The sequence below is a fragment of the Laetiporus sulphureus genome, assembly GCF_001632365.1.
Source record: "Laetiporus sulphureus 93-53 unplaced genomic scaffold LAESUscaffold_26, whole genome shotgun sequence".
Lineage (NCBI taxonomy): Eukaryota > Fungi > Basidiomycota > Agaricomycetes > Polyporales > Laetiporaceae > Laetiporus > Laetiporus sulphureus.
Window position 1 is genome coordinate 430,717 of NW_024468535.1, and position 24,365 is coordinate 455,081.

At 50.5% G+C, this 24,365-nt stretch overlaps 9 protein-coding genes across 9 annotated transcripts; 4 read left to right on the top strand and 5 right to left on the bottom strand.

Annotated features, from left to right (window-relative positions):
* Positions 1-733: 733 nt before the first annotated feature.
* On the bottom strand, positions 734-2,533 carry LAESUDRAFT_750659 (uncharacterized protein). The gene is made up of 4 exons (XM_040911614.1): positions 2,471-2,533; positions 2,071-2,410; positions 1,572-2,019; positions 734-1,519 (listed from the first exon to the last, which is right to left on the bottom strand). The coding sequence occupies exons 2-4, from the start codon at positions 2,398-2,400 to the stop codon at positions 1,035-1,037; spliced, it is 1,263 nt and encodes a 420-aa protein (XP_040763224.1). The 5' UTR covers positions 2,401-2,410; positions 2,471-2,533; the 3' UTR covers positions 734-1,034.
* Positions 2,534-2,798: 265 nt separating this feature from the next.
* On the top strand, positions 2,799-5,215 carry LAESUDRAFT_760355 (uncharacterized protein; the record flags this gene model as incomplete). The annotated part of the gene is made up of 13 exons (XM_040912726.1): positions 2,799-2,929; positions 2,983-3,141; positions 3,194-3,597; positions 3,669-3,734; positions 3,792-3,845; positions 3,907-4,087; positions 4,144-4,234; positions 4,292-4,398; positions 4,446-4,650; positions 4,709-4,847; positions 4,896-5,053; positions 5,113-5,126; positions 5,176-5,215. The coding sequence occupies 13 exons, from the start codon at positions 2,799-2,801 to the stop codon at positions 5,213-5,215; spliced, it is 1,749 nt and encodes a 582-aa protein (XP_040763225.1).
* A 537-nt stretch (positions 5,216-5,752) lies between these two features.
* On the bottom strand, positions 5,753-7,766 carry LAESUDRAFT_681501 (uncharacterized protein). Its single transcript, XM_040905766.1, has 6 exons — positions 7,554-7,766; positions 7,454-7,497; positions 7,251-7,396; positions 6,976-7,197; positions 6,470-6,917; positions 5,753-6,417 (listed from the first exon to the last, which is right to left on the bottom strand). The coding sequence occupies exons 3-6, from the start codon at positions 7,386-7,388 to the stop codon at positions 5,891-5,893; spliced, it is 1,335 nt and encodes a 444-aa protein (XP_040763226.1). The 5' UTR covers positions 7,389-7,396; positions 7,454-7,497; positions 7,554-7,766; the 3' UTR covers positions 5,753-5,890.
* On the top strand, positions 7,754-10,444 carry LAESUDRAFT_727131 (uncharacterized protein). Its single transcript, XM_040909168.1, has 12 exons — positions 7,754-7,998; positions 8,047-8,205; positions 8,258-8,630; positions 8,683-8,794; positions 8,847-8,900; positions 8,956-9,136; positions 9,188-9,278; positions 9,332-9,447; positions 9,498-9,702; positions 9,756-9,894; positions 9,948-10,192; positions 10,231-10,444. The coding sequence occupies exons 1-11, from the start codon at positions 7,865-7,867 to the stop codon at positions 10,190-10,192; spliced, it is 1,809 nt and encodes a 602-aa protein (XP_040763227.1). The 5' UTR covers positions 7,754-7,864; the 3' UTR covers positions 10,231-10,444.
* Positions 10,445-10,498: 54 nt separating this feature from the next.
* LAESUDRAFT_727132 (uncharacterized protein) lies at positions 10,499-12,959 on the top strand. Its single transcript, XM_040909169.1, has 11 exons — positions 10,499-10,702; positions 10,765-10,920; positions 10,970-11,128; positions 11,181-11,553; positions 11,606-11,717; positions 11,772-11,825; positions 11,881-12,061; positions 12,112-12,202; positions 12,256-12,368; positions 12,420-12,624; positions 12,677-12,959. Exons 2-11 carry the CDS (start codon positions 10,784-10,786, stop codon positions 12,866-12,868), a joined length of 1,617 nt encoding a protein of 538 aa, XP_040763228.1. The 5' UTR covers positions 10,499-10,702; positions 10,765-10,783; the 3' UTR covers positions 12,869-12,959.
* Positions 12,960-13,472: 513 nt separating this feature from the next.
* On the bottom strand, positions 13,473-14,413 carry LAESUDRAFT_655737 (uncharacterized protein; the record flags this gene model as incomplete). The annotated part of the gene is made up of 2 exons (XM_040904577.1): positions 13,473-13,954; positions 14,011-14,413. 2 exons carry the CDS (start codon positions 14,411-14,413, stop codon positions 13,473-13,475), a joined length of 885 nt encoding a protein of 294 aa, XP_040763229.1.
* A 1,262-nt stretch (positions 14,414-15,675) lies between these two features.
* On the top strand, positions 15,676-17,667 carry LAESUDRAFT_813580 (uncharacterized protein; the record flags this gene model as incomplete). The annotated part of the gene is made up of 3 exons (XM_040914502.1): positions 15,676-16,095; positions 16,152-17,201; positions 17,264-17,667. Exons 2-3 carry the CDS (start codon positions 16,157-16,159, stop codon positions 17,665-17,667), a joined length of 1,449 nt encoding a protein of 482 aa, XP_040763230.1. The 5' UTR covers positions 15,676-16,095; positions 16,152-16,156.
* A 2,635-nt stretch (positions 17,668-20,302) lies between these two features.
* Positions 20,303-20,908, bottom strand: LAESUDRAFT_760361 (uncharacterized protein; the record flags this gene model as incomplete). Its single annotated transcript, XM_040912727.1, has 5 exons — positions 20,303-20,576; positions 20,636-20,667; positions 20,722-20,770; positions 20,823-20,838; positions 20,893-20,908. The coding sequence occupies 5 exons, from the start codon at positions 20,906-20,908 to the stop codon at positions 20,303-20,305; spliced, it is 387 nt and encodes a 128-aa protein (XP_040763231.1).
* Positions 20,879-21,792, bottom strand: LAESUDRAFT_655781 (uncharacterized protein; the record flags this gene model as incomplete). Its single annotated transcript, XM_040904579.1, has 3 exons — positions 20,879-21,033; positions 21,267-21,389; positions 21,576-21,792. Coding segments are annotated over 3 exons (495 nt in total), but the record flags the coding sequence as incomplete, so codon positions are not given.
* Between the last annotated feature and the right edge of the window lie 2,573 nt (positions 21,793-24,365).

Here is a 24,365-nt window from a genome sequence, read left to right on the forward strand (position 1 = left end):
GCGCGATCGTCACCGTGAGCCTCACTTTCGCCTTTTTGCGTCCTCACCCGCACGCCAGTCCGGCCCTACGGATGACGCTGGTAGAGTCGAATGTAAAGTAGTGAGCTTGTAGTCCGAATGAAACAGGTCCATAATGAAAACTGATGATTGTACTGCACCGTCACGAATCTCTCCTACAGTGTACCATATCGATCCAACGTTCCGGGATTCTCTGAGGCCGCATTCTCCTGATGGACAAAACAGTCTGAATTCAGTTCGCTTTCGGTATCTAGAAATCCCAAGGCATACTAGTAGCTAACCATGTTCTTTCCTTCCTCGCCTGACAGCTGAATGAAACTCTATTCATCTTGAAAATGCTGCTAACCTGCCAAACGTTAAGTATATTGCCGTGAGTCCTCTTCGACGCAGGGCAGTGGGAAGTGCGGACCTCGATTCGTTACACTCGCATGCACTATACGGGTATAGCCCGAAGTGAGTCGGTACGATGATGTATCGCTGCCAGATGTCAGACATTGTCGAAGTGCGCATAAACCGCTATCGCAAGCTGCATTCACTTCGTCGCCTCATTAAAAAGAGAACTATCATGCGAAAACAATTCGAGAAAGGTGAGCATGCGTTACTAATGATGATGCCGTCCGATGGGATCTGGCGGAGGTTAAAGCGGAGGTCGCATCTGTGGCTACTCCCCTTGACTCGGCTCGACTTGCAAGACATCCAGTGCGGAATGCACCCGCCGCTCGAACCTCGTTAGACTGTAGTCATGAAAGGACAGGGAGTTTATTTGTCAGACTCCACAGGCAGGCCGCACTCTAGCTTTTTGAACTTAAACGTGCGTTCCTTATTGATTCCGACGGCGAAGCGTCTTCAATATACCTCTGCCATGGTTGCAAGTGTTCAAACTCGTCAAGGTACATGCATAAGAGCCTCTTGCAGTGTTGGATTTATGATTGATGTTGGAATGTATGCGATGGCCGCGAGTTGGGTGATGGTATGTGAATTGATGTATTCGGCGGCTGCCAGCTCATCCAACAGGATTACCCACCAAATCTAGCCCAGTTGCGAAACCCTCCAAGACGACCTTTTGTTTTAGCACGAAAACTCCTCGGACAATATCCTCCGCAATTTCTTGACTTTTTTTCGAAGCGTTGCAGACCAAGCGCTGAAGGGCACAGGACAGAATGCTTCCCTTCCGGCGCTTTGCCGTCAGCAGCGCACCAGTCGTCCATGGACTCTGGCGTAAATGCCTCGCCTGGTACGCCAAACCTCACGATGTACTCGCTCCCCACAATGTCTTCGCCTATCATCTTGCGGAGCTGGAGGGCCGCACACACGATTACCTTGAGGTTCTCGGGATTCGGCCGAGAGACATCAAGGTTGCCGCCTGCGACGACGATGATGGACGATAAGAAGTGCGAAAGGCCTTCTACGAAAACATCTTCCCAATATCGACCGTCTGTTGCCTGCCGTGGTGAGTGTTTCCGTGTGAGCGCTCGCCAGCGCCCTGCTACTCCATGGCTCTCTGCTTACGCTTCAGTAGACGTCTCTACGTGGAAGAAACTCTAATTTCTCACCAGAATGGAACACCTTGACGTGGGTATCGAACAATGTAGAATCTTCCCATTGCGCTAGATTCCACACAGATATCACTCTCCCGACAAAGCAGACCATGGCTGCTTGAAGAGCAGCCTCAAAAAGGATAGTATCATCTTGGTGATTAAACGTAGAGCGAAGAACTTGCACCATCGATGGACCGATCGCTCTCTCAGCCTCTTTCTCAGCCTCCGGATCGCGAACTTGGGGGTTTGTAGCTCGGAAGGAGTCCGCAATCCTCTTCACAGCCTGAAATATCTCTGCGTTGAGACCGTTGATAGCATTGACAACATCACTTTCCGAGGCCATGTCGGCTTCATTCAAGTATGTCTGTGCTGCATGCAGCTCGAGACGTCGCGTTTCTGCAAGCATCTCCATCTCTTTGTGCTGCTTGACGAGGGTCTCAATTTTTTGGTGGGCTTGTTGCAGCTGCCCACAGTGAGCCTTCCTATGTGGATCATCAAACGTACGACTACTTGCCTCTTTCTGCGCTTCCATTGCGACCCGCTCAAAATGCTCCGCCTTTTTCCTCCATACGTTGGAATGCTCTCCAGTCCTCGACAGCTCGTCGGCAGCGCGCTTATTCCCGGAAGCCTGCTGCACGAGACTTTTAGTGGCCTGCTTTGCTTGAAATTGTTTCGTCCTTTCGTTCCTCGAACGATCCTCGACTACTGAGAATGATTCTCCTTTGGCACGAACGTTGCGTTCATGTCTGTCTTCATATTTTTCTGAGACCCCCGCATTCTTGCTTGTGCGAGCCCCAGACTGGTCTGGGCTGGCCGACTGGTCTTTCGTACGATTCGCAAGCATCTGAGATAGACTGGAGAAGTGTTGGTCTACAGGGTCAGCAGAGCGGTGTTCGACAAGGGGTTGAACTTACGGAACGGAGTTCGCGATGACTATCGCTGCGTGATCGAGCCGAGTCCGTACCGCTGATGGTCATCAGGATAGCAGCACATCAGGAACGAGGATACCGTGCACTGGCTGTCTTCATGTGATCAAGCGCCAATCTGCGGCGTTCCTCATGGCAGCATCAAATCTCCCATCGAGACGTAGCCGATCAGGTTCTGGCCTCTTGCGAGACTATGCTCCGTGCTTCCTTGCGAAATATGAACAGCACGTTTTTCCCGCGAGCCCACTGCATGAAGATTCACAGTGTACATCGATTGCTGGGGCACACGTCGCTTCACTGTTTCTGACTCTCTCAAATGCCCCTTCAACCATATCGCGGCACCGGCCGCAAGCTTCTCCTAGGAATCGACATCGGAACGACCTTCAGCGGTGTGTCCTATTGCGTTTTGGATCCTGGAGAAGTGCCCCAAGTGCTCAGTGTCACACGGTGGGGGATTTTATTTGTGTCCTTATACCTATCTTCAAACACCGGTCTCCCAGCTTCCCGGGACAGGAAGGAGAGAACAAATTGAGAGATACGAAGATTCCTACAGTCGTGTACTATGGTCAGGATGGTCGAATTCGTGCAATCGGCGCAGAAGCGAGAACTGACAGCGCGCAAGTTGAGGCGTTGGACGAAAATTGGGTGTTGGCTGAATGGTAAGATAAATTACATCCTCACTCTTGAATCTGTCTACATAGTGTATTGCAGGTTCAAATTACACCTTCGCCCTGCGGATATGGCAGATAATCAGGCGCGATTACCGACACTTCCTCGCAACAAGTCGGTTGTTGATGTCTTGGCCGACTTTATGTCGTATATCTACAAATGCGCCAGGGACTTCATCTCAGAAGCTGATCCGAAAGGACAGCAGATCTTGCGATCCAATAAGAGTATCGAGTTCGTTCTCGCCCACCCGAATGGCTGGGGCGGCGGCCAGCAAAGCAAGATGCGGCGAGCTGCTGTCCAGGCTGGTCTTATACCGGATACTGCAGCTGGGCAATCGCGGATTCATTTTGTGACAGAGGGTGAAGCTAGTCTCCATTATTGTGTGACCAACGGCCTTGCGGGAGATGCGATCAAGGTCACCCAAATTTGTGATGCTCATTCTACCTGTGATCTCATCTGACTGTCACCTGGATTGGTAATCGCCTGATGATTGTCGATGCCGGAGGTGGGACTGTAGATCTGAGTACATACAAGGTTACCGGTGTTACGCCGGTGTCTGTTGTCGAATGTGCCGCCGCAGATTGTGAGTAGCTGTGCTGAACCATCAACCGTACGTGGCCTGACAATGTAACGTATCAAGGTCTCTTACAAGGATCTACATTCGTGAATGTGAGAGCCAAAGACTTTTTAAAAAGTCAGCAGAGAGCCAAATGCGACATTCGGAAAATATGTTTGCTAACATGCGGCTTGCGTAGAGAAGTTGAAAAAGTCGCGCTTTGGGAACGAAGAGGATCTTTCGAACATAATCGACTATTTCGAGGCTTCAACCAAGCCGACGTTCAGAGACGCCGCAAAGCCATCGTACACGAGGTTTGGCGGCCCTCGTGATACCGATGAGAAGAACGGTATCAAGCGCGGTGTTCTATCTCTATCAGGGTTAGTGAGACCTGTTGCATATCGAGACTTCATATTGCAAGCTTACCTTCAACAAGGCCTGAGATGGTTTCTTTCTTCCGTCCCTCCGTCAATGCCGTCGAACGAGCAATGCAAAAGCAGGCACATGAAGCTGCTGCGCCAATTGATGTAAGTCACTTTTCTCCATGTATTGTTACACGTGTCTGAAACACATTGCCACATCAGATCATCCTGCTTGTAGGAGGCTTTTCCGCCAGCCCCTTCTTACGTTCCGAGCTACAGGCCTATACACGACGCACCGCGATGAGGCTTTTCAGCCCCGAAGGTCAACCGTACGTCCACCATATCTTAATACCGTATCGAAACTGACATATTTTAGAGCCAAAGCCGTGGCAGAGGGAGCCCTCTCGTGCCATCTGGACCGCGCAGTCACCTCACGCGTAGCAAGATATACTTATGGATCCATGTGTAACAACATTCACGTTCCGACCGATCCAGAGTACATCAAACGTGAACACTGGAGCTATGTAGACTTGGCTGGAAATACGCGTATTCGTGGTGGCTTCGTCGGGCTTCTTCTTAAAGTGGCGAACCGTCATTTTGCTCGGAGTGTGACTGACGTGCTGACGACAACAATTTCAGGGAACCTCGGTATCGAATGATGAGGAATTCAAGATGGATTTTATACAATATGATGTTGGCCCTTTCACGGACATATCGATGTCCGTCTCGTGCTACAAAGGAGAGTTAGCAAACCCGCAATGGGTAGACGAGGACCCAAGTGAGCCTCAAGTCGCCTCAATACATTTGTTACTTACCATGAGGTCAGACCGTTTCGCCACTCTGTGCACCGTTCATGCAGATCTTTCACGAGTGCCGAAGACGCCGCGCTACGGACCGAAAGGTCTATACTACTCGCAAGATTTCGAACTGGTTTTGCTTTTTGGTCTTACTGAGCTCAAGGCTCAGCTCAGCTGGATTGAGAACGTATGTTCTTATATTTCGAGCCCGGATATGGCCTGCTGATATATCTTATACCGGTTTAGGGAAGAGACACCAGGTTTGTGTTGAAACGGTAGCATTTGATTGTCTGTTCACCTTCGTAACAGAAGCCCCGCGACTATTGTCTATGACGACGAGACGGATTGAAATGCCGATGAGCAGCCTTTTCTTCGTGTCAACGTTAGTCTCAACATCAGTGTTCTGGCTCTACTCTGCACGGATATCGCAATGGCATTTTGTCGGTTTATGTGCGTCTGGTATCTTGCATTCTCGGCAACTTCTCATTCAACTTGCGTATTCGCTTTGACGACGAGTCGTGGCAAGCATCGCTCGAGGCACTACACCTTTGTGGCTAAGTGCTGAACGTCCAGAGGGAGTGCTGATTTAGCCATGCATGCATGTAAGGTCCTCCGAGAACATCTTGCTTCTCCCGATTGCGCTGCTCCTCCAGCATCTTCGCATTTCACGCGGTTTAATGATCTGGAATAGTGTATTGGCTTCAAGGACTGTATGGCAAAATGGCGGAAGTATTTATGCTAATTCTCAGGCAGACTTTATCCTTGCAATGCGAGGCTTAAAGTTCTGAAAACCATCAATAGTGGCACAAGAAAGGCATTGGCTTTGATCCGACGCCTGGCAAGCTTACAACAGCAACGATCAACATTTCCTGATTGCTCCTGCGGCCGTCGGAAGTCGAACCTGGTGCTTACCATCACACGTGTCACCAAGTACCTAAGCCCCGTACGTCTACTCCACTCAGTGCGAAACTTCGCCTATCCATCAGTTGGTCTTTGCTATGTACATAGCTAACGACGGAATCCGCTATGAATCGTGTGATGAATTCGGATTAGGAACGCTCTCTCCTTCATCGCCCGGTAACAGCTCCTCAACCAAGGTCTCGAGTACGACCTTAGGTTTGATCAAAAGAGCTGTGACACTAGTATCGTCCCCGCCAGAATCCACCTTCTCCGTCCTTTGAAGACCCAGATCTGACGGACAGAGCACTCGGGTCCCTTCCTTAACGTTGCTAGCTCCGGTCGCCCAGACATCTTCCATCCGCTCCGGTGCGAACAGCTCTCCTCCCGAGCCGACTATCATGGTATAATTACTGCTGACGATCTGTTCACCGATCATGGATCTGAGGTCCAGCGCAGTGCGCACGATGAGACGTAAGTTCTCCTTGACTTCTTCTGGCACCTCGCCGTTTCCTCGAGCGACGAGGTTGATAGTGCTCAGGAGCGACTGTAGTGATTGAGTCAGCCTGATCTCCCATGTATGACCGTCGGCGTCGCTCTTGGGTTGATATTTGTACGTCAACGCTCGCCATCTTCCTGCGACGCTCTGGCTCTCTGCGAACTAAGTTGATCACCAAGGACCACATGGAAGCATTCTGATGCATACCAGAGAGTAACATCTGTTTGTAGATGTTCGCCATCGAGTCCTCCTTCCAGTTTCCTATATACCAGGCCGATAGTAGACTGTAGGCGAATTGCACCATGGTCGCCTGAAAGGCAGTCTCGAGAACAACGGTGTCTTGCTGATGATCCGGGAACGATGCAAGTAATTGAGATAGTTTCTCGCCAACGAGAGTGCGAGCTTCATCCAATGGGTATGTGTTCAACGTGGCGGCGTTTCCAGCTTCGAACGATTCTGCCATCGCCTTCACGGCCTGAAACACCTCCGAGTTGAGGTTGGAAACGGTACGGACGACATCGCCCTCAGAGACTGCCTCAGCAGATTGGAAGTAGCTCTGAGCTTCTTGCAGCTCAAGTCGACGAGTCTCCAGGAGCGCTTGCAGGGACTCGCGCTCCTTCATATACGACTCCTCCCTGCGTTTTCGCTGTTCCAGCTGTCCACGAAAGCGTCAGTTTTCTCGTCTTGGCTTGGTTGGGTATAAATGTGTCCACCTCACGGCTGATGTGCTCTATTGTCTGCTTGTTGGACGCGGTTTCCTTACTCCACCCCTGTTTTGTCTGATGCAACTCTTCCTCCTTGCGTGCCAGCTGTGCCTTGATCTTGCTAGCCTCTGCAGCGCTCTGCCGCTGCTCTTGATCTGCATGACTTCTGATCGTCTGTTCTTCGGATCTGGCGCGCGCTAGCTCCTTCTTAAGCCGTTTGATGGTCCGTTGCTGGATACCAGAGGGTTAATAGTGATCTTTACAAGCAGTGACTGTTCTCATACCGCGACAAAGTGACCATTCAGTCCTTTCGCCAGGACTGTTACGGCCAGGGCCGCGGCGAAGATGATTTTGAAAGCGCTGGCTCTGCTGGACCTTCGGAGATAGAGAAAGTTGAGGATCGTGTCGATTGCGGCACCCATGGTCGTGGCTGTTGGGGAGAAAATTAGTGAACGGACACCTGCCATGTACATGTATTGCTGCATACCTGCGCGTCGCACGGTAGGGGCGAGGTGGACCACAATCCTGCTTCTGATATGCCGCTTAGTGCACGTAGAAACCACATGTCTTGGTACCGCAATACGTACAATCCTTAGTTGGATAAGATCAGAGCACGCCACAGGTGAAAAGGCCTTGATTGGCACGGGAGGAGCTGTGTGGCAGTCGGAGGATGGTGCTCAATGGATTTGCTGCCTCGTGGGTCATGAACGCCCATGACACGAAGATCGCGTGCCAGGGTCCTTATTATTCGGCAGGGATATATGGTTCCAGAACTGTCATTGGCAGCACGTTGAGACCGTGAGGGAACCTTATACCTTCAAGCGCTCCCACTACAAGAGCGCCGCGGTCGTTGCTACAGGCGTGCTCCTTGCTCGCTCCCAGCATCATTGTCAACACCATGCCTCTCGACAAGCCATACAGTGGGACCAAACGAAAGCTCGTCTTAGGAATAGACGTTGGCACGACCTACAGCGGCGTCTCGTTTTGTATTCTCGACCCAGGAGAGATCCCTCAGATTCGCAGCGTTACATGGTACGTTGTCGAGGGCCCCACTGAAAATCCTCGCTGATCTTATATTAGCTATCCCGGACAAGAAGGAGACAACAAGTTGAGGGACACAAAGATCCCCACAATCGTCTACTATGACGAAGAAGGAACAGTTCGTGCGGTAGGGGCGGAGGCCAGATTAGACGCCAATCGACTCCAGGCCTTGGATGAAGGCTGGGTGTTGGCCCAATGGTGAAAACGTCCCTTGCTCATCAAGTGGCCCAGGAAAGCTGACAGGACACAGGTTCAAATTACACCTTCGTCCACGCGACTTGGCGTCGGATGATGAACATTTGCCAACACTTCCGCCGACCAAGACCGTCATACAGATCATAGCGGATTTCATGCGATACATATACAAATGCGCCAAAGAGTTTATCTCCGAGAAACACCCAACGGGACGTCAACTGCTGCAGTCTGAGTCGAATGTCGAGTTCGTTCTGACGCACCCTAATGGATGGGGTGGCAGCCAACAAGCAAAGATGCGACGAGCAGCTGTACTTGCAGGCCTCGTTCCAGACTCGGGCGCTGGCCAATCGCGGATCCATTTCGTGACAGAGGGCGAAGCTTCTCTGCACTACTGCATAACTAATGGTCTCACAGGAGACGTCGTCAAGGTCAGTATAGCAGTTACTGTATGACCTTCCGTAGCTCTAAGTGCTTTCGCAGACCGGCAACCAGTTGATGATCGTCGATGCTGGAGGAGGTACTGTTGATCTGAGTACCTATAGGATTACGAGCACGGTACCTGCCAAGGCCGTTGAGAGCATTGCTCCGGATTGTAAGTCGCGGATCATAACAGTCGGCTGCCAGATTCGACTCATGCATTGTAGGCGTCATGCAGGGCTCCACGTTTGTCAATGACAGAGCTGGACAATTCCTCAGAGGTATATCATCACATTCCTGCGCGTTCATGCATTTGCTCACTAAGACGTACCTCAGACAAGCTTGGGAACTCCCGTTTCAGCAACGACGAGGACATCCAGACTATGCTCGAGTATTTCGAGAACTCGACCAAGCCTACGTTCAGGGACTCTACGAAGGCTTCCTATATTAGGTTTGGTGGTCCTCGAGATACCGATGAGCAGTGCGGCATCAAGAGAGGAACTTTGAGTTTGTCTGGGTAAGTCTCTTAGACATCAGATGTGCTAGCGGCCTATCAACGTGCTCCAAGGTCGGAGATGGCTACTCTCTTCCGACCTTCTGTTAGCGCTATTGAGAATGCAATGCGGAGACAATCGTCAGGGGCCAGTGGACAAATCAACGTAAGTAACTATCTGGTCATTGCTATGGAGCTTGTCATACTGAGATCTTTCAGATGGTGCTGCTTGTGGGAGGGTTTGCGGCGAGCCCACACTTGCGTGCCGAGCTTCAGAGCTACGCACAGCGCTCCGGATTATCGCTGTTCTATCCTGACAGTGGACAGAGTCAGCCGTAGGTACAGCCCGGTCATCGCCACAATACTTCTCTCATGTGACCCACAGCGCCAAAGCCGTCGCGGAGGGCGCTCTATCTCATTATCTCGATGATGTTGTGTCCGCACGTGTGTCGAAGTACGCCTACGGCTCGTCTTGCAGCCGTCCCTATATCCCGTTCCTGCCCGCCCATACGAAACGACAGGACAAGGTCGGCCTAGGCGCATCGGGTATTCCGCTTGTTCCGGATGCCTTTTCGACTATCCTACCCAAGGTACGCACAATGCATTTTCCATACATTTCGGACTTCAATATCTCTGTAATCAGGGAACGCTAGTGTCGAAGGAGGAGGAATTTGAGGAATCCTTTGTGCAGAACACTTTCTCCACCCTCAATGAGATCTCGAGCGATGTGACCCGTTACAAAGGATCTGAGCGAAACCCGCAATGGATGGATGAAGAGCCGGGTAAGCATGAATGAATGCATCCAGTTCAGTCCAACTTATTCGAAGTACCCTAGAAATGTTTGACACGCTGTGCACTATACGCGCGGACATTTCGCACATTCCGAAGGTGCAGAAGCGAGGTATGCGAGGCGACTATTACGAGCAAGATCTCAAGGTGATCCTCCTGTTTGGCCTTACCGAGTTCAAGGCGCAATTGTCTTGGATGGAGAATGTGAGTCCATCACGACGACATGGCTATCCAATTGCACCTACTGATAATGGAAACTGTAGGGTCAGGAGAAAAGGTACTCATTCATGACAGCGGTTGAATGCGAGCACTGACAATGCATGCTACAGGAGCCCTGCCACCATTATCTACGAGGACGACAGTGATTGACCTAGGTAACCTTTCTCACGAACGGAACTGCCTTGGAGCAGCGTTAGCCGTCGTTCGAACGTTCTGCAATGTACTCTCATGTACCAAATATCGTTGTACTTGCTTTGTTTCTTGTTGTCGTGCATTTGTACTGTTTGCTTGTGACTAGCGATATATTTTATCTGTGGCGCTGTGCGTGACCGCGCCTGAAGAAAATAAGCATAATCAGATCGACTTTCCTTGGCCCGAGACTTGTTCCTATCCAGTCTTGAGATCGCTTTGTAAACTGCCAGCCATGTCACTTTCACAAGCTATTGGCCAACTACCAAAATAATGGTTCGCATTTTCCCCACGTATTACAGATCAAAAAAGTCCCATGTCACAGATATCCCGTCGTTATCGTCCGGCAAGCATACGGTTCCAGAACGTGTCGTTGGTAGCAGGAGCGAGACCGTGAGGGAACCTATAAGACCGCATGGTTTTTGCTAAAGGGGGTGCTCCTTGCTCTCTCCCAGAATTAATATTGTCAGCACCATGCCTCTCGACAAGCGATATGACAGTGTAATCGAGCGAAAGCTCGTGTTGGGAATCGACGTCGGAACGACCTACAGCGGCGTCTCGTTTTGCATTCTAGACACGGGAGGGACCCCTGAAATTCATAGCGTTATGCGGTACGCTATCGATGGTTATATTGGACAATCGTCGCTCACCTTATATTAGCTATCCTGGACAAGAAGGAGACAATCAGGTGAGGGACACAAAGATCCCCACGATCGTCTACTATGATGAAGAAGGAACAGTTCGTGCGGTAGGGGCGGAGGCGAAATCACACGACAATCGACAGAAGGCCTCGGATGAAGGCTGGGTATTGACCGAATGGTGAATAGATCCTTTTCTCGTCGAGTGGCCCAGGAAAACTGACAGGACATAGGTTCAAATTACATCTTCGTCCACGCGAGTTGGCGTCGGATGATAAGCATCTGCGAATGCTTCCGCCGAATAAGACCGTTGTACAGATCCTGGCGGATTTTATGCGATACCTGTACAAATGCGCCAAAAAGTACATATCCGAGAAAGACCCAATGGGACGTCAATTGCTGCAGTCTGAATCGAACGTCGAATTCGTTCTTACGCACCCTAATGGATGGGGTGGCAGCCAACAAGCAAAGATGCGGCGAGCGGCTGTACTTGCAGGCCTCGTTCCAGACTCGGACGCTGGCCAATCGCGGATCCGTTTCGTGACAGAGGGGGAAGCTAATCTGCATTATTGCATAACTAATGGTCTCACTGGAGACGTCGCCAAGGTCAGTATAGCAGTTACTGTATGACATTCCGTCGCTGTAAGTGCTTTCACAGGCCGACAACCAATTGATGATCGTCGATGCTGGAGGAGGTACTGTCGATCTGAGTACATACAGGATCACGAGCACGATACCTGCCAAGGCTGTTGAGAGCATTCCTCCGGATTGTAAGTCGCGGATCCGAAAGCAGCCGGCTGCCAGATTCGACTCATAGATTGTAGGCGTCATGCAGGGATCGACATTTGTCAACAACAGAGCTGAACAATTCCTCAGAGGTATATCATCACATTCCTGCGCGTTCATGCATCTCCTCACTAAGGCGTACCTCAGACAAGCTCAGAAGTTCACATTTTGGCAACGACGAAGACATCCAAACGATGCTCGAGTGTTTCGAGAACTCTGCCAAGCCTACGTTCAGGGACCCTACGAAGGCTTCCTATATCAGGTTTGGTAGTGTTCGAGATACCGATGAGCAGTGCGATATCAAGAGAGGAACGCTGAGTTTGTCTGGGTAAGTCTGTTAGACGTGAAACGTGCTAACGGCCCTCATCGTGCTCCAAGGTCGGACATGGCCACTCTATTCCATCCCTCCGTTAGCGCTATCGAGGATGCAATGAGGAAGCAATCGTCGAGGACCGGCGGACGAATCAATGTAAGTAACTATCTCATCATTCTTGTGGAGCTCATCGTACCGAGGTCTTCTAGATTGTGCTGTTAGTGGGAGGGTTTGCGAAGAACGAATACTTGCGTGCCGAGCTTCAGAGCTACGCACAACGCTTCGGCTTATCGCTGTTCTATCCGGATGGTGCCAGTGGGCCGTAGGCATAGTCTAGCCCTGCGCCACAATACTTTTCTAATGTGTCCCACAGCGCCAAAGCCGTCGCGGAGGGTGCTCTCTCTCATTATCTCGATGATATTGTGTCTGCACATGTGGCGAAATTCACCCACGGATCGGATTGCAACACCCGCTATATCTCGTCCTTTCCCTCCCATAAGACACGACAGAACAAGATTTTCCTAGGCGCATCGGGTATGCGGCTGCTTCCGGATGCCTTTTTGACTATCTTGCCTAAGGTATGCATACTATGTTTTCATAGATTCGGTATTTTAATATCTCTGTGGTCAGGGAACACAAGTATCGAAGGAGGAGGAATTTCAACAATCCTTTGTGCAAAAAACACACACCCCCCTCAATGAGCTCTTAAGCAACGTAATCCGTTACAAAGGATCTGAGCGGGACCCGCAATGGATGGACGAAGAGCCGGGTAAGCATCAAGCAAAGCATCCAGTTCAGTCCAGTTCATTTGAAGCACCCTAGAAATGTTTGACACGTTGTGCACTATACGTGCGGACATCTCGCACATTCCGAAGGTACAGAAGCGAGGCATGCGAGGCGACTATTACGAGCAAGATTTCAAGGTGATTTTCCTGTTTGGTCTAACCGAGTTCAAGGCGCAATTGTCTTGGATGGAGAATGTGAGTTCATCACGACGACACGGTTCTCTAATTGCACCCACTGATAATGGAAACTTTAGGGTGAGGAGAAAAGGTACTCATTCATGACAGCGATTGAATGCGAGCGCTCACAATGCATGCTACAGGAGCCCTGCCACCATTATCTTCGAGGACGACAGTGATTGACCTGGGTGACCTTTCTCACGAACGGAACTGCCTTGAAGCAGTGTCAGCCGTCGTTCGAACGTTCTGCAATGTACTCTCATGTACCCAATATCGTTGTACTTGCTTTGTTGCTTGCTTTTGTGCATTTGTACTGTTCGCTTGTGACTAGCGATATATTTTATCTCTGGCCCTGTGCCTGTACATGCCTCAAGAACATAAACTCATACATTTCGGAGCTTACGGAATGCGCAACGAGTACTATACAATCAGATCGACTTTCCCTGCCCAACTGAGCCTTGTTCCTATCCAGTCTTGAGATCGTCAATCAATGACTCGAGAACGACCTTGGGCCTAATCACAACCGACTCTTTCAACGTCTCCTCGAACTCTTCGTCGACTTTGTCAAACCGGTGAAGACCAAGCTCAAATGGACAGAGGATGCGAGTGCCCGCTTTCGGCCGTCGACCCCTCGTAGGGTATGCGTCGTCCATGGCCTCCGACGAGAAGCTGTTACCGGTTACGCCGAGCGTGACGACGTAATCAGCGCCAAGGATGTCGTCGGACAGCATCCTGCGGAGCTCGAACGCAGTGGAGACAATGTTGTGAATGTTGTCTCGAGCAGCACCAGGAACGTCTCCGCGTCCGCCCGCGAGGTTGAAAACGACCGACAAGAACGTTGCGAGCTCCTCGTTGAAGAACGTCATCCAGCTCTTCCCGTCCGCCGACTCTTGTGGAAGGTATCTGAGTGTCAGCGATCGCCACCTGGCAGCGACGCTCTGATCCTCTGTGGTGCAGCTTCGTTAACGACGACAGACTGCGCTCATGGAATGTTCTGCCTACCTGAGGCAAGCAATCTTATATAGGCACCAGTGAGAGACTTGTTTAAGCTGGTCCTTGCTGAGAGGTCCCACGATGAGATAATCAGTCTCACGACGAGCACGATAACGGACTGAAGAGATATCTCTAGAACGATCGTGTCATCGTGGTGGTTGGGGAAGGAGAGCAACAAATCTGTAACGGCCCGACCAAGAACACTGCGCAACGAATCTGCAGCATGCGTGGCCACCATGGGGTCATCGACCACGGTGAACGAGGACGCCATCAGCTTCACGGTCTGGAAGATCTCCGTGTTCAGGATGCGGACCATCCGCACCACGTCGGTCTCGGAAGCGACGTCGGTGGACTTCAAGTAGCTCTGGGCTCCTTGGAGGTCCAACCGACGCGTTTCCAGCAAAGCGAGCATGCAGTCTCGTTCCTTTCTATACGCGTCCTCGCGGCGACGAACCCAGCGCAGCTAGGATGCGTGCATGAACATCTCGTCTTGAGTCTGTAAGCCGTACCATGCGGCTCACCTCTTTGGCTGCAGAGCTTGCCCGCCACTCAGAGTCGGCGACCTGTTCGCGCAGGACAGACATCTCGTTCTGTAACTCTTTGAGACGTTGTCTGGACTCCCAAAGCTCTGCTTCCATGGTATCTGCGTGGGCGGCTCGTCGCTTGCCATCCTCTTGCACTTCCGCGATCTCGACTCGGCGTGCATCGAGCAAAGCATGCATCGACTCTCGGTCCTTCTCGGCGGCGACAAGCTGCACGCGAAGTTCCTGCAGCTGTGTGAGCGAGAAAATAGGCGTGAGAAATGAGGTGATCTGACTTGGAAGGACATGGGCACTGACCTCTTCCCTTGTTTCATCGCTGTATCGTCTCGTTTCAACCGCAGCCTGCTGATATTCGGTTGCCTGCTCTTGGGCGAGCTGTGCAGCTTGTACGAGCTCCTCTTCTCTGCGTTTGAACTAGTACCCTTGTTAGTTGACGTGCTCGCGGATCGATACAATCACTTGTGTACTGACCTCTTCCTTCGCCGCATCACTGCTTCGTTTGATCTCGTCCAGATCCTGCTCTAATTGACTTGCCTGCTCCTTCGCGAGTTGCGCATTTCGCACGAGCTCTTCTTCCCTACATTTGAATTGCGACGCCTGTTCCTTTGCATGCTCACGATACTGTTCAGCGCGCTGCTTCTCTTGCTGCGCCTCGTGCTGATATCGCACCAATTCTTCCTCCAAGTGATCAATAGCTGCATTCGGCTCTTCGTTTAGGTAGCCCGAAGCCCTCGAGAACGTACTTGCGTCGACGCTTGCCATAGAAAGACGGCGTTCTGCCGCATCAGAAGATGTCGATATGAGTCTCATAGTGCTCCTGGAATGTTCGCAGTGAAAATGAATATCAAAACGGCGTGAGATACAATTGTACATACTGACTAGCGACGTCCAACTGGTAGAGAATGCGTGAATTCCAGAACAGGGACTAACAATCTGGCAGCCTCGAAGTGGAAGGGAGACGTGCGCAATGAATGGCTGTCAGAGGGAAAGGGCATGTGGTCTGGCATGCACTAACCACATGATGTGAATATAAGCGCGAGAACTCCGCGAATTGCCAGGGATTGATGAGCGCTCAGCGCTCCGCGAGTTTCATCCTCAGAGATATATGTTCGGCTCCTTCACACACATGTTCCAAATCTCAAAGAACGCACATGCGCAGATTGGGCAGCAAGAGCTGCACGACGAACTGTTGGTCGAGGCAAGACGGGATGCGTCGATATCACTATCAAGTCGGTGCTGCCGCGATTCAATGCTCCGACCTCTGAAGCAGGGCGCCTGAACAACATTCCCTACGTCGATACCCACGATGAAGTCCGCATAAAGCACGCTTTGTAGTTCTCGTAGGTGCATGCTGCACAGGCCCCATCTACGGCAGGTTGTAGCATACCGTTAAAGCTGGCAACGACACTGACCACTTAGGACTGCCATGAGGCGGGGGTGCCGTGGGAGCCTCTGTATTCAGGCAACTGGACAGGATCACATAACGGTAGCAATATTAAAGCCACGACTCGAGAGTTTCAAGCGCATTCTCCACAGGCAACCGCTCTCTCAGGTACGTTAATCGTACGACGCCCATCTGTACACCTTCTCACAGTAATGGCTATGCAGCTGACATGGTTTGGCCACTGCCTCAAGAGCTTACGGACTACATCGTGGATTTTTTGTGGAACGATGCACGCGCGCTGGAGGCTTGTTACACGATGGGCGAGCCATTTCGTGCTGCCAGCAACTTCCACTTGCGCGAGTGCCGGAGATCGCAATTTCCCCTAGCCCGAGCCGACTCGCTGAGCATGCGCAGTCATGTTACGTTTGACTGGTATGCGCGTGTGTTTCGTCATGACCAGCGGCATCGGGCGGACGTTTTCAAACACGTACGCAATCTGACAATTATCGACGACCCGTCAAAGCCATTCGTGCATACCCTTCCTCAAGTGTTAGGGAGCCTTTCTCAGTCAGTGCAGAAATTATACATTGAGGGCGCGGACTGGGCCGCAAGAAGCCTACTCCATTCGAGCTTCTTTGGAGCACTCTCGCAATTCAAGTCTCTAAAAACGCTCACCCTTGTGTCCTGTCAATTTGCAACTCTTTCTGATCTCCGTCGCCTTTTGTATGGTCTCCCTGCGCTGAAAGAGCTAATCCTATGTAGCGTCCACTGGAAATGTGCGACAGAAAATCAAGCAGCCATTCCACAGCGGCGTCAACCGCTGGAGTTGAAAGATCTCAAGATAGAAGATCGTGTATGGCGAGAGACTTCGGATCCAGGCCTCTTCGCTCTCCTATCGCATTTGACATCCGTTGAAAGGCTCTCGATCTCGTCATGCACCTTCCCCACCATCAACGAATTGACGCAGATCATTGATGCACTTCATGGGCTCTCCACGCTGAGCCTGGAAAACATCATCTTGGATCCTCGCCTGGCGGACATGAGTCAGATATCCACTATCGGACCGCCTGTCGTTGCGTCTCCTGGCTCGACAGATTCGACAGCTATTGTGCTATCTGGAATCGCGGGTCGGGGCTTAACGACGGGATCTCTGAATATATTCGATCCAGTTGTTGACTGGCTGTTCCGTGCACAATCCACACGGCGCATCCTGCTGCTGAAAATGGAGGATTCAGAGTCAAACGTGCGGTACAATAAGATTGGGGTTCACATCGGTACGTAAGATTGATCTACTCTTCGAGAGTGCGTGCATGACTCACTGGAGCATGCTCCTCAGACTATGTCCCGTCCCGCCTTGGCATTACCGTCCGAAGCGAACAGACGATGTGGTCAGCCATGCAGGGCTGCCTGCATCAGGCTCTCACTCTCGGCGGCCACGCACTGCCCAGCATGATCAGTATCAAACTTGCCGGACAAGTGGTCGTCCACGACATCAGAAACCGATTGGAAGAGACAGAGTGTCGGGCGTTCGATCGTGTCTTAAACTCTGAAGGACTACGCCAAGTGAAGAAAGTAACGGTCGGCTGCGACGGTTTACATCTGTTTCCTGATGACACGACTTCCTATAGAGCACTCAACGCTTACATACGGGCGCTGTTCTCGCCTTGCGATCGCCGAGCCATATTGAAGGTTATGTTCAAGATGCCTGAAACGAAGCGCCACGCAGTATCCCGTTATTAATGGTGAATCGGACGGAACCTGCTTTGCAAGGTCGGCCATAGCAGGCGCTGGCGAGGTGGATTGGTCAGAGATTGAGTATGTGCATCAGATATGGGACCGCATTGTGCGCCGAACTAAATTCTGATCCTGTAGGTCCAGTAGTGCATTTTTTTTAAGTCTAGGCTCGATGTATCCTGCGCCATGATTTTCCAGGTAATCTAAACTCGATGAGTCAGTTAATCGCAGATCATGTGCGCAATCTACAGTCAATGGTGGTGTTTCAGGTAAGCGCACCAGAGAAAGATTGGTCTGAGTATTTGACATTCCCCGAATCGCGACTTGGAGCTTCGAGCGCAGAATGATCGGATTATCGACTCCATCTGTCGTAATCATCACAGCAGGGTCTGATTCCACGATGTGTGGTTGACGGATTGGGATAACATTCACGTCTTTCAATGACTCTTCAGGCGTACAGTGACACAGCCCAGCCGCCCGTAAAAGCCGCGCTTAAGCCCCGTCGAACAATCAATCGTGCTCGGAACTCCAGGTGGCTCCTGTCTTCATGTGAACCGTTTCACTTCTATTTCCACAGCTGCTGGGACTAGTTCTGTACGTTTTGGTTGGTCGGCATGATCCAGCACACTGCGACACTTGGAGGCACTGTCCCGAACATCAAAGGTTGCCAAGGTCGCCATACCTCTATCGTGTGTCTTCGATTGATGACTACGACCTAATGCATCATTGATCCTTCGTAGCACGGTTTCATGAGAATGGTGTTCGTGCATCACCGTGATATGTGGATGATACTCGTAGGCTGGCACCACGCCGACCATCTATAGACTGGTTGCAGAGGCACTAGCATTTGATGAACAATGCAACGTTTCGAAGCTGTCAAAGCTGACGCTGACGTCTTTCGGCATGAAGAGGTTCCTGTCGTAGTAAATCAGTAGTCTCAAACCGCGAGTTATGTGGAACTAGAGCATCTACTGCAAACCTGGGGCTTGTGATAAGGCTTTTCGGGAAACACCCGGGATACGAGGTCAGGAGGTTTCTTTCTGTCAAAGTCAGGAGGGACAAATACAGAAACGCCAAACGCAGACTCTTCGTGAACCAACGCGTAAATATCACAGATGACCGAAGCTCATGCAGACGACTGACCAGCGAAACTCATACGAAGTGTCGGCGCCATATCATGACGCGGATGGACGTTTTTCAGTGTGCTTGCGTAGATCTGAAGGTGAGCCTATCGAGAACACGGTTCACGCCCTCGCCAGGCTCACGAAGGAGGGAAGGTTTGACCGCGTCAGAATGTCAGAGTGCCTCGCAAAGATGCCTCACAGGTGGGCGTGCGCTTAATACAAAGATGTGATGCCCCAGGGAACCATAAATGAATCATATGTGCACTAGATCTCTGTAAGCTGAGACCGGGATCAGTCCTTGGTCATATGAAAAAGAGACTAACAGGGGTGCGCACATACGAGTCGATGATTTTTGACATACATTATTTTGCGGTTATGATTCCTAGTCCTGGCCACTGCGAAGCAGGCCTGAATTGCTATTGCAGCTACTCGTACGAGATTCACTCCGTATTAATTCTCCACTCACTGGATATTGACAGCATTTTGATGGTTTTATACCGCTCGGCGGAGATTTTCTGACCCGGCTCGATCAAGAGCATTAATGACATTCAAGCCAGTCAGCCGCCATACACTCCTCATTCATTAACTCATCACAGAGACCAATTACTGTCAAAGGCTGAGCTAATGCGAGGAGAAATACGTATCGCTCCCGTCGGGTGTTGCGAAGGAGGATGGAACGTTGACCACTATCGCTGTGGTGGACGTTCAAGCACAACGGTTAGCACCGTAGGAAGGCTATCATCGAGTGAAACAGCACCAATGCCGCTCTGCATCGCCTGGGTCGATTCGCTGGGCCCAAACCTTGTCCTCTTCCACGATCATCGTACGGCCGCTGGCCGGTCCATGCAGCTCGTCAGCTGTCGAACTGATCTGTTGTTGGGTAAGAAGAGCAAGAAGCGCACGCTGGAGAATCTCGCGGCAGGCCAGATATCGGTCTCAGGGAATTTGGGCCTGCTAAGGTCGATGCTGTGATCAGCAAGCGTGAGATCAAAGGGGATAGGGCCACGGGCAACCCAGCGGCACCATAATATATGGAAGACATGTCGACTACTGAAACGGTACGATTAATTTTCTACAACATTCTGAGCCCCATACACGAGTTCAGTCGTGATATTTATCGTATTGCTGCTAGCGTTAAAAATGATTCCGGTTCCCTGAACTGCATGAGTTTTCTGTATACCAATGCATAGAAGTCCACCTCGAACGACGATGGCGTTTTTGTGGCTCGCGTGTTACTTTTGCACGTCAATTTCAAGCTGTCGGGCCCAAATTGTCATTTACCTCCGTCGTCGACTCCAAATCCAAATTACGGTCGTTCTCGCTATCGACTTGCAACGAATGCCCACAGCGCTGAGGATGCTCGCAGCGGACTGAAGATTTCACGGTTGAGGTGGTTTCTCATCAACTGACGTATCCTCTACCGTATCCTTGGTCACTAACTGGCTGTAAAAAAACTTTCACACTGTCATAGCATGAACAAGCGTCAAGTTCGTTGGTACAGAGCGACGCACGATCAGTCACTGCATTCCAGTGCGCTCTTCAAGCTTCCTCATGACACTGTCTGGATCCGATTCGTTTGAGCCGTTCGCCGCCGCCTCTGGGTCCAGATCTCCGTCCGTCTCTTCCCCACCGATCCCAAGCGACTGTCCCATGTTCCCCAAGATGCTTGCGGCAAACCGGAGATTCGAGGCTTGATGCGACTCTACTTGAAAAGACATCTCGGTGTCGTGGCCTGAATTGTCAATCTGGCGCAGGTTGAGAAAGAAGCGGGCGAGAAGCATCGGTGTCAAGCTGTGAAGAGCCGTATGAAAATCGCGAAAGGATCGGTCAGATTCTGCAGCGGGACGTACATCGCGATAAACGTTGTCGTGTCGCTGAACGTCTGGAGTGGGGCAATCAATAACGCATGCATGTGCGAAAGCCGAGAAGAACGTACATTGGTGACTGACAAAATAATGTCGGAGAGACTCAGCAAAAAGAGGACGCTGGAAAACCTTAGAACACGATAAAAAGTGCGATCATTATGAAGACACATACCCAAAGTATATGGTACCTATATACGGGACATATCAGAATGCGTCATGTACGTGCATTCAATATAACATACCATCTCTTAACAACATGGATGCCAGAGATGCACGCACTTGGACCTCATTCGCAGCCTTGAGAAGCCCATAGGTCCTGTACCATGTCACGAGTAGCAGAACGCCATCGGCCGCGACAACGCAAACTCTTGTGCCAATCACCACTGCGTTTGTACTCAGCGACGAGAGATACCGTCATTGAACAACGGAGCTTACACCTGGAATTACAATCTAAGTCGCGGGAACATCAGAGACGCGCAGAAGAAGATGCGTACTTATTATTGATGTTGTTTGGAATTGTACTCGCGAGAATGCAACCAGTAGGCGGAGGGAGATTGTATATCTGCATCTGACTATAATAGTACTGCAAACGATTACCATCAGGCTCGGCAACGACCAATCGAATCTAAAGCCTGACGCACGCTGTTCACCCCTGCCGGGACCATCCCAAGGAGGAAAACGAGCGCAGCTACATGCCATGCGTGAAGGCTGATTGCATATGTTCGAAGAGCCGTGAACGCTAGCGGTGTCAATGCTATACTGAGCATACAGCCGAAGAATGCCAATGCGAATATTTCTCACCTGCCCAGACTGCATATAAAATGCATTGGATGCTGTTGTAGAATTGAATGACAATATATGAGCTGCATGTAAGGCGATGAGGCAGTTTGATCGTTTGCGAGATGAAGGATCTACCTCTAGTGACATAAGATTAAGACTGGTGAGTGGGAATCCTCAAATGCAATACGCAACGGAGATGGTACCTCACAATCGACAGCGCTCTCGACCAATGTGAGTATGAGGTACAAAAACATCAGGTATCGAGATAAAATGTATATGACGCTGGCTGCGGTGATTTTGCGAGTCCATACTACACGGACCTCTTGATCGAAGGTTATTATGATATCATAAAAGAAGAGAGCTAGTTAAGTGCCAAACGATGAGATCGACAGCTGGCTAAGGACTACAGTCGTAGATGATTCAGAGCTCACCAGTGGTAGAAATCTGTATGTTGTTACCAATCTGACTATCAGAACGCGTGAGCAGGGGTAGCAGATCTCAGCATGAAACCTCACATCGTCCGAAGACCAATAATTAATTGCTGAGAGGTACTTGGATCCGAGGACATAGCGGCAGTGGGAAGGATTTGAGCCGATGAACACGCCAAAAAAACGACGAAGGCGGGTTTATCAGAAGCGGACGGCAAAGGCTGGACCTTGCCTTTAGAGGAATGGTCAACATCCCATGAGATCCCATGGTCCGGCTGCGGGCGCTTGTGGGAACTCCAGGCTTGGGTGGGTAGTCAAGCAGAAGATCGAATGCTACACTACAGGCGCGTCAATTACGAGATGGTGTTGCATCTTACATGAACCTGGAACACTGGGTCCCCTTTATGTAGCAAGACTACTCACACACTGGCAGAACGCGATGGCTGAGTCAAATCGACCTGGCCCCGAGCCGCAATGCTCCATGCCCTCGATACGCTGACAATTACATGGTTGATAAGGAGAGACCCGTCGGAATTGGTTCGCCAAGAGGATCGCCAGATGCCGCCACGAATCCGATCATTCATTTTCCACGAGGTATCGGTCGTTCAGTAGCAGAAGCAGGGTGAAAATTACCATAAACTTCATGAAGCGAGCGAAAGTTGTGTGCACTCACCGATATCCTTGCACACAGCAACGTAGCAGGGCACACTCGTGGGAGATGGCTCTTGCCAAGCTGGTCTGAGATCCGCCTGATGCTTGATGTGATTGAAAGGCAAAATTGCGGGAACGCGTTCCTGGACGATTGTTCGCATCAGAAGAGGAGTTTCCAAAAGCGGCTGTCGGAGCATCCCAGAATGCACTGCCCTCAGATTATGGCGGAATCAACCGCGCAAAGATCTCGCATGCATGGGCGATGACGGACGTTTGGTCCATGCAATGCAACCTGTGCTATGTAGCGGTCACTACGGCTTGAAGAAAAGGAAGGTCTCCTGTGTTTCTTCATAAGAGGTGAACATAGTGTGCTGCGCCTCGGCTTGTTGCTATGGTCGAACATGGCACCTGACTTCTCGGAAAATGTGCTTAGACAATGATTGACAGCCAGCGCGGTGCCCTAGCGCGACTTCTCGCGGGCCCAGAGGGTAAATATAACGGATCGCCGGATCGCAGGTTGATTCGTCGGCATCCCATGCCGCGTTGTAAGAAATTGTCGGAACTATGAGTAGTACCTTCCTGACTACCTGCATCGTCCTGCGCGCTTACAATACTAAGCACGAGATTATGCAATGACTTTATGACACCGCAGACATGAAGCGATTTGCGCATGTGACAAATGCTTAGCAAATGTCGACAGGTTTTTTGCCTTTGTGATCTCAATTTGCTATGGTTCCTTCCCACATTCTGTATTAAGTATTTGCGTATAATATGTTGGAAGCAGAAATTAAAAATCATATATTTTACGAAATGACACCATTTTCAAACTCACCAAATACATTTAGAATTTGAGTGCTGTTGAATGTAATCATACATTTTTGAATTTCAAACTATGACATGTATAAAATATCCAGTAGCAGATGAAGGTGTAATTACGGTGAATGACTTTCATTCTAGTAATCTTGGTTAGAATGACTTCAGTAGGGAAGTAAAATGTACGCATAATGAATGCCTTTTCGCAGGTGTTTAGAATGTGTTCTAAACATTTGTTGGATAAATCTGAGCCACAGATCATGCCGGCATGTCGGCTTGACCTCTGTTCCATTGTTTCGGGTCAACACCCCCCTTCTCTAGATCACACATTTGGAAGGGGGGTCCGACCCCTTCCAGAGTATAAAAAAGCCAGATTTAAATTCTAAATTCAACTCCGCTCGAACTGGAGATTGAGATCTTACCAGCATGCATGTCGCATTGCCATCTAGGCTGCACTTGCTGTTTTTTCTCCGAGTCATGCCTTCGTAGCAAAGCATCTTTGTTCTGATCTTCAACATTCTTCTCAACCATTCTGCGAAACTCTCATCAAAATAAGCATGTCTCAGCCATTGCACAGCTTTGCTGACAGCACTCCATCTGGTGGAGACACTGCAAAGTTCTGGGTATCACTCGATGGACTGGCTTGGACCGCTGGAGTGGATGGCCGATGGCTACCTTATGGACCATCTGGTGCATCCCAGCTGGCACCCCCGCAGGAATGTATTCCCATCATCCCGCAATGTCTCAAATTTGTGTCACAGCACTGCTGGACAAGAGATCAAAGAGACTAAAAAGGGACAGTCACGTGGAATGTGCCACCCTGATCCTCCAGATCCCAATAATCCCCCTGATCCCAATATTGGCTTGAGAGCTGAACACTCACTTGTTGGTGAAGCAAGCATATGGAAGGATGGAGAGATATATGCAGGAGCTTGTGGGCTTAGTAGGTGTCACGGCTAAGCTTTGCCACACGAGACATGACGTCCATGGGTGCTTCACACATGACCCGCTCACGGATGACCTTTATACTGAGTGCCTTGTAA

Bases quoted from the DNA above. Each gene is read 5' to 3' on its own strand.
- LAESUDRAFT_750659 (XM_040911614.1), bottom strand. From the start codon at position 2,400: ATGCTTGCGAATCGTACGAAAGACCAGTCGGCCAGCCCAGACCAGTCT. The intron at 2,020-2,070 runs GCAAGTAGTCGT...CACTGTGGGCAG, and splicing joins CAATGGAAGCGCAGAAAGAG to CTGCAACAAGCCCACCAAAA. The intron at 1,520-1,571 runs GTGAGAAATTAG...AAGCGTAAGCAG, and splicing joins CGTCAAGGTGTTCCATTCTG to AGAGCCATGGAGTAGCAGGG.
- LAESUDRAFT_681501 (XM_040905766.1), bottom strand. From the start codon at position 7,388: ATGGGTGCCGCAATCGACACGATCCTCAACTTTCTCTATCTCCGAAGG. The intron at 6,918-6,975 runs GTGGACACATTT...TTTCGTGGACAG, and splicing joins TAGAGCACATCAGCCGTGAG to CTGGAACAGCGAAAACGCAG. The intron at 6,418-6,469 runs GTATGCATCAGA...CTTAGTTCGCAG, and splicing joins CAAACAGATGTTACTCTCTG to AGAGCCAGAGCGTCGCAGGA.
- LAESUDRAFT_727131 (XM_040909168.1), top strand. From the start codon at position 7,865: ATGCCTCTCGACAAGCCATACAGTGGGACCAAACGAAAGCTCGTCTTA. The intron at 8,206-8,257 runs GTGAAAACGTCC...GACAGGACACAG, and splicing joins GGCTGGGTGTTGGCCCAATG to GTTCAAATTACACCTTCGTC. The intron at 8,795-8,846 runs GTAAGTCGCGGA...CATGCATTGTAG, and splicing joins TGAGAGCATTGCTCCGGATT to GCGTCATGCAGGGCTCCACG.
- LAESUDRAFT_727132 (XM_040909169.1), top strand. From the start codon at position 10,784: ATGCCTCTCGACAAGCGATATGACAGTGTAATCGAGCGAAAGCTCGTG. The intron at 11,718-11,771 runs GTAAGTCGCGGA...CATAGATTGTAG, and splicing joins TGAGAGCATTCCTCCGGATT to GCGTCATGCAGGGATCGACA. The intron at 12,369-12,419 runs GTAGGCATAGTC...TGTGTCCCACAG, and splicing joins CCGGATGGTGCCAGTGGGCC to CGCCAAAGCCGTCGCGGAGG.